The sequence below is a fragment of the Amphiprion ocellaris genome, chromosome 8, assembly GCF_022539595.1.
Source record: "Amphiprion ocellaris isolate individual 3 ecotype Okinawa chromosome 8, ASM2253959v1, whole genome shotgun sequence".
NCBI classification, from domain to species: domain Eukaryota; kingdom Metazoa; phylum Chordata; class Actinopteri; family Pomacentridae; genus Amphiprion; species Amphiprion ocellaris.
Genome location: NC_072773.1, coordinates 231,778 through 242,449, shown reverse-complemented (window position 1 = coordinate 242,449; position 10,672 = coordinate 231,778). Strand labels below are relative to the sequence as shown.

Below are 10,672 nucleotides of genomic sequence, written 5' to 3'. Positions count from 1 at the left end.
ACCAGCATGGCTACCACAGCATCCTGCAGCGACATGACATCCCATACGGTTTGGTTTAGTTGGACCATCATTTATTCTCCAACAGGACAATGAGCCCAAACACACCTCCAGGCTGTGGAAGGACTATCTGACCAAGAAGGAGATGATGGAGATGACCTGGCCTCCACAGTCTCCTGACCTGAACCCAATCTAGATGTTTGGGATGAGATGGACCACAGAGTGAAGGCAGAAGGACCAAAAGGTGCTCAGCATCTCTGGAACTCCTTCAAGACTGTTGGAGAATCATTTCAGGTTCTACCTCATGAAGCTCATCCAGAGAATAACAAGAATCTAAAATATAAAACATGTTCTGACTTACTTTCCATGTTTTTGTTTCCTCCATAATTCCAGATGTGTTCATTCATAGTTTGATGCCTTCAGTGAGATTTTATGATGGAAATAGTCCTGAAGATAAAACCAGGAAATGAGAAGGTGGCTGCAGACTAAAGAGTTAGGCCGTTTTTCAATTCTAAGTACGCAAGTTCGTACTCGCGTACTTGGCGCGAACGCATCAAGGCTAAAGTGCATTTGGAATACCAGCGTACTTGATGACGTCACCGCCTCGGTTCATCCATAGACAGTCTATGGGTTCAGCTGCTCCAGTTATTTTTACCGTGAAAAACAACCAAATGGAACAGAAATAATAACACAGCCTTGCATGTTCACGTTTTAAAATTAAAACAATTACTGTGTATATATATATATTCAGGGTTGTGAGATTGTCATAAATCTTTTTTTTAATGTTGTAGAGCCACTGATTTATTGACAGCTATAGTTTGTGATGAACTGAACCGTCTCATTCTCAGCTCTATCAGTGGATCCACTAAAACTTTTCAGAAACTCATTGCTGAAAAAATATTAAACCTTCACGAGGACACCTCCTAAACAGGGTTGGATGGTTTAGGTTTATTATTAACATTAATAAAATATATTAGTCTACATTACACATACATATCTATATCTGTATATATATATATATATATATATATATATATATATATATATATATATATATATATATATATATATATATATATATATATATATATATATATATATATATATATATATATACATATGTATATATATATATACACACACACACACACACACACAGTCTCCTGATGAACATCAATCAGCAGAATTCATGAAGATGATTAATGTGATTTACTGTTTTTGTTTAAAACAAGCCTCTTATTAACATCAGAACATTGAGGTCATTCAATGAAGAACCAGAACAAGAACCTCCTCAGAACATCTGGTTCTTCAGTAACTTTATTAGTGATCAGAGTTCTACCTTCATCCTGTGAATATTTCCAGAGTTCCAGGTCCTTGAAGTCCATAGATGTGGGTCCAGATTTATTGCTATTTAATGGACTTTATCAGAACTTCATCAGTCCAGCAGATAGAATCATGCCATTTTGGAGGAAAAACATCTGAGTTCTAGTAGAAACTGACCCCATTAAATCTCCAGGATATTTATGATCCCAACAGATCTGTGTGCTTGGTTCTATTCTGAGGTCGGGGAACCTTTTAACATTTGATATTATATGGATGAGTTATTGTTCTGCAGAGGATCCTTCATGTTTTACGGTGAAGTAAGGTTCTCCTGTGGGTTCTTCTGTAAAGACTGACATCTGAGGGAGGTTGGATGCAGTTTGTAAATTCACCACTAGATGTCACTAAATCATCAGATTGGTTCTGTTCAGAGGAACCTCCTGCTGGATGAAGGTCAGATCCTGGTCCTCATGTAGGGGCTTTCGACCAAAGAGCACCAGGTGCTTGGTTGGTTCAAAGTTGAGAGCCAGTGCTTTTTTGGTTCAAATCTCGTGCCGCCCCAGAACGGGTTTGTGTTTCCATTCGGAAGGAGCAAAGTTGGAGCTGCGTCATTGCGCCACCACAAAACGTGTGTACGTACTGCGTACGTAGCCGTTCAACAGCGTCCGCGCCGTACGGAAACCCACACAACAACAATGGAGGACTTCATTGGAGTGGTGTTCATGGCTTTGCTAGTGTGTCTCGCCATCGCTGAACAGCAAAACCTTCTGTTAGGGGTTACCCATCGGCGTCGCCGTTCCAATGCCCGGCGATCACGTTTGAGAAGAAAGGTAATTATCAAAGACGTTTGGATACTTAACAGTAAACGTGCTAGCGTTAGCTTAGCTACTTAGCTTCGACTACGCTTCCATTGATTACTTAGCGGTTAAACACGCGCAATAAGTTGATGATCATATCTATGTTTATCTTTTTAGATGTTTTTAGATGTCACCCCGCCCTCTGCCCGTGACATGCTCGGCTCTCAACTCTGGCCAACTCTGGCCCAGCAACGAGTTGGTGCCCGAAACGGCCCCAGTTTTTGGAGCCCGGAGCCGCAGCTCCGGTGGTCGAAACACAAAAAACCGGCGCCAAGTCGGGCGCCGGCTCCAACTCCGAACGGGCTCCACCCCGGTCGAAAAGAGGGTATGGAGTGAGAACCATGAGAAGGTTCTGCTCCCTGTGGTGAAACATCTCACCATCAGCTATCAGTCAGCTGTAATGAATAAAAAATCAGAAGAACACGAGAACTATCAAACTGTATTCAAGCGGTTAGTTTTCATTTAAATCGTGACGGAACAACGTTCTGCTTTAGAGAACCATTCTTTAGTTGTTCTCACATTTACTGTTTGTCCCAAATGAAAAGTGAAACAGCTCATTTCTGTTCCAGTTCTAAGGCAGAGTGAGGATGTGATCTGGTTGAGATGTTAAAAGACTTCAGGAAAACTAAATGAAACTGAAAAGGAACCAACAGAAAGCTGGAACCGGTTTTCTTTTCTGGATACTCCTTAAAGCTTTTGTGTTTTTCAGTCTTTAAGTCAGTTCATGAAAATAAAAACTTTCCAACTCAAACACATGAAAAGTTTCAAAAAGAGAACTAACTGTGGCTCAATCTGAAGCCATGAGGCTCCACAGACCTCACATTTACTCTCATTTCTGAAGCCCTGACACGTGACCTCTCGGTGACCCCTGACTCGGTTAAATCCCGGCTCTGTGATTGGCTGAGGTGACGACATGTGAAGATGGCGGCGGGTGTTCTCTCGGTGCTGCTACTGCTCCGACTCTCCGCCGGTACTGGACCGTCCTCTCCCGGCTCACATCCGGACTCTGAACGTGGCATGTTGGAGCTGCAGCGCGTGCGGAGCCTCGCCGCGCAGCCGCGGTACGGAGAGTGTTGGGCGCGCGCTCTGGAGCACTTGGACACGCGCTGCAGGGATATGACGTTAGAGAGCCAGAACAGCATCGCGCTGCAATTTGCCCACTGTCACCTGAGCAGGTAAACTAATGGCTGCTGCACTCTGGGGAACTGTAGTCATCTTTATAAACCTGTACTCACCTGTAGCTGTCCTCCAGTGTATGTCAGTCAGTGTTCTTCCTTCTGTTCTGCTGATTGGTTTAAAGGTTCTGCAGGTGTTCTCCTGAAACTGCTTCCTGCAGAACTGCAGACAGAACCTTCCTCCTGATATTTAAAGGTTCCACGTTTATATCAGTAGATTCATTGAAGCCTGTCAGTGTTTCTATAGTCCGGGTTTTATTCTAAACTGTTTCTGTAGTTTTAAATGAGCTGCTGCTGGCCCCACCCCCTTCAGGAAGAAGACTCTCTGACAGATGAATCAGACTTTCTATCGTCTAAAATTCTCTCAGTAAATCTGTGTGAATGTTTTCAACTTCTGTGTTTGTTGTCAGATGATGTTATAAAATCAGTCTTTAAATGAAGCTAATGCTGGTTAGCATGTGGTCTGGAGGAGTTTCTCTGTTTCGTCCTGGTTCTGCTGTCTGACAACGGAAACATCTGGAAATGAGAGCAGCTTTGTTGTAGTTCAGCTGGATTAAGATGCAGTTTAATGAGCACAGAAAGCAGGAGAGAAGCTAACAGAAGCTAACAGTTGCTAACACATACTAACACATGCTAACACCATAACCCTCTCAGTCCTGGTTTACTGGTTAAAGTTTAGCATCTGAATGCCCCTTAGTGCTGCAGTTTAAACAGAGATCTGAGCATGAAGCTATTGTTAGCATCATTAGCTATGCAACACGCTAACACAGCTTCATATCAGACAGTTTTTATTTGATAACAAACTGAAGTACTTATATATTTACATCAACATTTACCTGGATGTGACTAAATGCTGGGTTAGGGTTAGCATCAGTATTTACCTGGATGTGACTAAACACTGGGTTAGGATTAGTATCAGTATATACCTGGATGTGACTAAATGCTGGGTTAGGGTTAGCATCATTATATACCTGGATGTGACTAAATGCTGGATTAGGGTTAGCATCAGTATTTACCTGGATGTGACTAAACGCTGGATTAGGGTTTGCATCAGTATTTACTTGGATGTAACTAAACGCTGGTTAGAGGGTTAGCATCAGTATTTACCTGGATGTGACTGAACGCTGGATTAGGGTTTGCATCAGTATTTACTTGGATGTAACTAAACGCTGGTTAGAGGGTTAGCATCAGTATTAACCTGGATGTGACTAAATGCTGAATTAGGGTTAGCATCAGTATTTACTTGGATGTGACTAAACGCTGGTTAGAGGGTTAGCATCAGTATTTACCTGGATGTGACGAAACGCTGGATTAGGGTTAGCATCAGTATTTACCTGGATGTGACTAAACGCTGGGTGAGGATTAGCATCAGTATTTACCTGAATGTGACTAAACGCTGGTTAGAGGGTTAGCATCAGTATTGACCGGGATTTGACTAAATGCTGGATTAGGGTTAGCATCAGTATTTACCTCGATGTGACTAAATGCTGGGTACATCCTTCACTTCAGACTTTCCTTTTTGAAACACAATCATTAAAATACCAGCATGAAAACCTTTCCTGAACAACCGGAGAAGTTGCGTTTTTAAAAGAAAATAAAAGAGAAGCTGAACTCCAAACTGACTTCATTTACAGACGTGCTTTATCAATCTGATGAAACTGAACTTTAATAGAAACGTGTTCGTAATGTTGCATCCAGTCACTGACGATCAGAGTGATGCTTCTGTTTGTGTTGTTTTTCCATCATTAGTCTGTTTCTCTGCTGTAAACGACTTTATAACTACACATAAATATACATGTATGACCACAGACTACCTGTAGGTCCACTCTGTCCTCTGATAGGCTGGAGTCTGTCCCAGGTTCACCTGGACAGGTAACAGTCTATCACAGGTTCATCTGGACAGGTAAGGGCATACCCCAGGACCAGTAGTATCTTTATATGTAGACCTATGAGTCAGCAGGTGTGATGGGATTCAGTGTTTGGTGTGTGAATGAAGGAAACCTGCTCAGGAAGCTTCTTTCCCTCTTCAGCTCAGGTAGAGATTTCCCATCATGCCCTGAGGGCTCTGAAGTGAGCAGATGTACAGGTGGGATGGATGCGGTGGCCTTCAACACCTACACAGAGTTCTTCACCCACACTCATTCCATCTGCCACTTCCTGCAGTCTGAGGCCTGGCAGCGCCGTGCCGAGACCACCATGTACAGGTGAGTTCACAGGTAACACCATGTACAGGTAACACCATGTACAGGTGAGCCCACAGGTGTGTGTGTGTGTGTGTGTGTGTGTGTGTGTGTGTGCGTGTGTGTGTGTGTGTGTGTGTGTGTGTGTGTGTGTTAGGCTGACGGATACCTCAGCAGGTGTTGTGGAGCAGCTTCAGTCCACCAGGGAGATGGCTGAGGACCTGATTGAAGCCCAGAGTGCTGCCTTACAGGTGCAGCAGGAGATCCTGACCAATGGAGAGGAACTGAGGACCACCCTGAGAGACTCGACACAGGGTGAAGAACACGACTCTATGTAAACAACAAACAAAACACAGCAGTCACCTGTCTGACTGTCTACATGTCTCTCTACCTGTCTGTCTCTCTACCTGTCTACCTGTCTGTCTCACAGGTCTGCGCTCCCTCTTCTCAGAGCTCAGCAGTGTGTCTCAGCACCAGCAGGTGGCGCTGTCTGAACTCTTCAACAGAGTTTCCTTCCTGCAGAGTTTCCTGCTGATGGAGGCTCACAGTCTGAGTTCCTGCTGCTACAACGCTGCAGCTCTATGCTGCACCTTCCTGCTCACCTGCACGCAGCGCACCTGCAGAGCCAGGTAACTCCTCCCCACACACCTGCAGAGCCAGGTAACTCCTCCCCACACACCTGCAGAGCCAGGTAACTCCTCCCCACACACCTGCAGAGCCAGGTAACTCCTCCCCACACACCTGCAGAGCCAGGTAACTCCTCCAACACACCTGCAGAGCCAGGTAACTCCTCCTATTGTCTGTGTGTGTGTGTGTGTGTGTGTTCAGGTTACCACTGTTGTCGTTGGTGTGTTTGAACTTCTACCTGGAGAAGAAGATCTACCAGTATGTGATGAACCAACCTGAGCACCAACACCTGGTCAGTGGTTCACCTGCTGCTCACCTGATCCCAGCTTCATCCAGTCAGCTCATTTTTGTCCTCAGTCATGTTTTTATGTTTTTCTCTGGATCTAAATCAACATTTCTGATGTTCTCAGACACGTTCTCTGCAGGTTTTCTTTCTGTTTATGTTTTTATGACTACGAACACTTTAGAATATATTTGGAGTTTCTTCCTGTTTGAATCGTTTCTCATCTTTCTGGTGTGTTTTCAGCATTTGTTTAGTTTTTGTGGACTTTTTTCTGTTGCTTTTCTTCAGGATTAGGTTTTCTTGTTGTTCTCTGAGACGTTCTCGTGTCGTTCCGTCTCCAGGAGCTTCTCTCTGTCTACCTGGGCATCCTGCGGCGCTTCATGCTGGCCGTGGCAGCGTCCGTCCTGCTGGTGGCGTACGTCCGCTACACCGACCCGCTGCAGGAGAGTCTGCGGCTGCTGCAGCAGCTGCAGGAGACACAGAGCAGCCTGCAGGAGGCGCTGCAGCGTGCAGGTGAGTCCAGGGCACAGGTGAAGAAGCTCAGGAAGCTGCTGAAAGCTCCGGTAGTGTCTGACTGATGGTTGTCTCTGCAGAGAGTTTGTATCAGGAACAGAAGTCAGAGGACAGATGGCTGCAGGTGAAGGTGAGTCAGTCCAGACAGGTGAGGTCATACATGTACACCTGCTGCAGCTCTCTGATAGGTCAGACCAGTCACATGCTTTCCAGAAATCAAAGCTCCACAGGACAGTGGAGGAGCGAAGAGAAGAAGAGGAGGAAGAGGAGGAGGAGTCGTCTCCACACACAGACAGCTCTCACCTGTCTCACCTGTCTCACTCAGGTCAGTACCTGAACATCTCATAGGAACCTTCTCATACTGCAGCTGCTCTCTGCTCTGAAGGATCAAATTAAAACATGTTATTTTAGAACTTTACATCCTAAAATGAAGAACATACAGATTTTAAACAGAACCTAACAATTCCCTGTGAGGAGCCCCTGAAAACAGAAGAACCAGAGCCTCCTTTAGAACCAGAACCAGGCTCAGGAGACATCTGCCTCGACTGGTTGGGGTGAGGAGGGGTCAGCAAATGGAGAACTATCAGTGCCAACAGAACAATGAATCATTCCTGACAGATAAAATCTTTAATATAAAATGACCTGCTCTGAGCACAGGCGTGTGTTCTGCATGTGTACGTTATGTACAGATACCGAATCACGTGACCTAAATATGTAGCGGGCGGCGGGAATTGATGGGACTCAGAAACACCCCCACAATTTAATCAATTGTTCCTTGTATCATTTCTGACGGATAAGTCCTGATAAGTCCTCAGCGGTGGATTTGTAGTAGGATCACAATCATGTGATCGTCCGTCCGTAAAGCTCCGTGTCCACTAGATGTGTTTTTCCAGTATGGAAACGCGCCGCATCTGAAAATCTCCCGCTTGCTGGGCGGTCCCTAGAGGTCATTAGAAGTCATTAGAGGTCACATGACAGTCGGACCAACATGGCGGCTCGGTCTCAAACGTTCTCTATTATTACGGAAACAGTTCAGTGAAAAGTATTTCTGAAAGCATCTGAGGTGATAATCTGAGCAGCAGCTGAATCTGTCCTGGTTTTAGGTCACCAATGGCTAGTTTAGACGTTTGAGGACAGTTTCGTGATGTGTTGGATCTCCACACATCGCACTGAATTTGCATAAAGTAGAAGTCGAGTCTACTTTATGCAAATATGCTGCAGGGAGACGCACCGGATCACAGCTGGAAACACAACCAGACCAGCAGCAGTGTTCTCCTGGTCCAGGTCTCTATGATCAGCTCCTTACCTTGATGGAGGTCAAACCTCTGCAGATGATCCAGAACGCAGCAGAACGTCTGGTTTCCATCCAGAAACATCTCATGTCACCCCACTGTTCAGATCGCTGCAGAAAACTCTAAAGTCCTTCAGTTGCCAAACTCTGTTCAGTCTTTAAGACTAAAACCAGATGTTCACTGAACACCTTTAACCTGACAGACTGCAGGAAGCAAAGCATAAACCAATCACTTCCTGTGAGCTCCCACACTTCCTGTAGACTCCACGTCCTGTTAGCACACCTGGTAGGTCCATCTTCTCCAGGTGATTCCTCCTCACTAGATCCTTCATGTGGTGGATCTGCTCTCAGATGGACGTCTGTGGATAAAAGCTTCTGATAAATGAAACTGTAGAGTCCAGTAGGACCAGTATAGAGACCAGTGTGAACCAGTAAGAACAGTATAGAGACCAGTGAGAACCAGTAGGACCAGTATAGAGACCAGTGAGAACCAGTACGACCAGTATAGAGACCAGTGAGATCCAGTAGGACCAGTAGAGGGTTTAGGGATGTGGTTCTGGATCCAGAGCTGCTTCATCAGTGGTTTTGTTACAGCGACATTAAAATGGTGTTAATAAAGAGGTTAATGGTTCTGGAGTGTTACTTAAAGAGCAGTCTGGTTCTGATAGTTCTGGTGGTTCTGGTTCTGGTGGTTCTGATTCTGATGGTTCTGGTAGTTCTGGTTCTGGTGGTTCTGGTTCTGATCATTCTGGTTCTGATGGTTTGGTTCTGTGGAGCCTCCAGAACATCAACATGTTCAGGATTTCTTCTGATAGTTGAACCTTAAAGAAGCTCATGAATTTTCAGCACTGAGTTCAAAAAAACCTGGACTGGTTCTGGTACTGGTTCTGGTTGTTCTCCTTATAATTCCTGTTTATCTGAGAGGAAACGTTCTAGTCGTCCTGAGTTCTGTTCTCCAGACGATCATCAGTGAAGCTGAGGTCCAGCAACCAGATCTTCATTGTTCTATAGATTAGAATGGAATCAGAACTTCCTGTGTGATGTCACTTCCTGTTGGTAGTTATTGTGACTCTAAATGTTGTTCTTCTGACGGTTCTCAGGTTCTAGCGTGGTTCAGAGCAGAACATTAAAGTCCTCTCCTCTGGTCTACAGCATCCTGGTGGAGGAACTCCAGGTGGGTCTGATCAGATTATTGATCGATCAGTTTGTGTCTCTGGACTTTTATTGGTCCTAGAGCTCCTGATGGAACGGATCCTAAACATTTCAGAACGTTTTCACGTCCTGTGGATATTTATAGCTGTGATTTCCTCATTATAATAGTTTGTTACATTTTCTAATTGTTTAAATTAATTCTTATTTTTTTACGTTTCAACAGTTTGACTTTTTCTTCCTTCTTGTGAAATCTCCTGTTCGTTTATTTGAGATAGAAGAGAAACTCCTTCTGTCCAATCAGCTGTTTATTCTCCAACATCAGAGTCTCTAAAGAACCTTCATGAAGAACCTTTTCTGTCTGATATGAACACAGCATCTTATTCAGTATGGTGGAATGTGATTGGCTACAGAACATAATTTTATTTAACCGAAGTCCTCTTTATCAGTAAACTTTTACTATATTTTTATTAGTGTTTTATTTTTAACAATGTTTTCACTATTTTTGGACATTTTATAAAAATAAAATCAGATTTTTAAAATATAATTTTAGATATTTAGTAATATTTAGACATAATTTAGCATTGTTTGTTTTACATGTTGTTGATATTTTAAAACTAAATTCTTCTGTTTTTCAGAATATATTCTTTTTTCATATTTGTCATTTTTTGGACAAATTTCTGTATTTAGACTCTTTTTGTTGGAGATATTCATCAGTCATTTTGGACATTTTATACTTTATGCTTCTTTTAAATAAACATTTCTATAGATTTTTTTTAAACGTTTTCTTATCATTTATAATTTTCAGACATTTTAAAATTCTTTTATTTCTGTAGAATTAACATTTTCCTGATAGAACTTTTTGGTTCCTCTGGTTCAGAACTTTATTATTCGGTGTTTTAACTCTGACCTCTGCTCTCCTGTCTGCATGTTCTTCATCACCTTCATCATCTTCTTCATCATCTTCACCATCATCTTCATCATCGTCTTCATCCTCATCATCTTCATCATCTCCATCCCGTCCAGCCTCGTTACCGTCTGAGGAGCAGGAAGTCAGAAAGTCGCCCATGAAGGAAACTTTGATCTTCTGCTGTTGAATCCTGTACTATTTTAAACTCTATTTTAAAAGTCAATAAACCAGTTTTAAAATGAGAACCTGTGTTCAGTTGATTAGAAGAACCTCCAACTCTCAGACCTGAACATCTGCGAACATCTGGAAGGTCACAAATATGAAAACCTCAGAGTGAGAACTCCTCATATCAACGGTCCAGAACATCTCA

At 43.4% G+C, this 10,672-nt stretch overlaps 1 protein-coding gene across 1 annotated transcript; it reads left to right on the top strand.

Moving 5' to 3' along the window:
• Nucleotides 1-3,071: 3,071 nt before the first annotated feature.
• On the top strand, nt 3,072-10,547 carry LOC111585601 (uncharacterized). The gene is made up of 10 exons (XM_023295169.3): nt 3,072-3,349; nt 5,380-5,553; nt 5,687-5,844; nt 5,960-6,158; nt 6,358-6,448; nt 6,781-6,952; nt 7,033-7,082; nt 7,166-7,277; nt 9,344-9,417; nt 10,419-10,547. The coding sequence occupies exons 1-10, from the start codon at nt 3,096-3,098 to the stop codon at nt 10,461-10,463; spliced, it is 1,329 nt and encodes a 442-aa protein (XP_023150937.1). The 5' UTR covers nt 3,072-3,095; the 3' UTR covers nt 10,464-10,547.
• Nucleotides 10,548-10,672: the final 125 nt, after the last annotated feature.

Coding starts and splice junctions, on each gene's coding strand:
- LOC111585601 (XM_023295169.3), top strand. CDS start 3,096: ATGGCGGCGGGTGTTCTCTCGGTGCTGCTACTGCTCCGACTCTCCGCC. Junction 6,449..6,780: donor AACCTGAGCACCAACACCTG/GTCAGTGGTTCA, acceptor TTCCGTCTCCAG/GAGCTTCTCTCTGTCTACCT. Junction 9,418..10,418: donor TCCTGGTGGAGGAACTCCAG/GTGGGTCTGATC, acceptor CATCCCGTCCAG/CCTCGTTACCGTCTGAGGAG.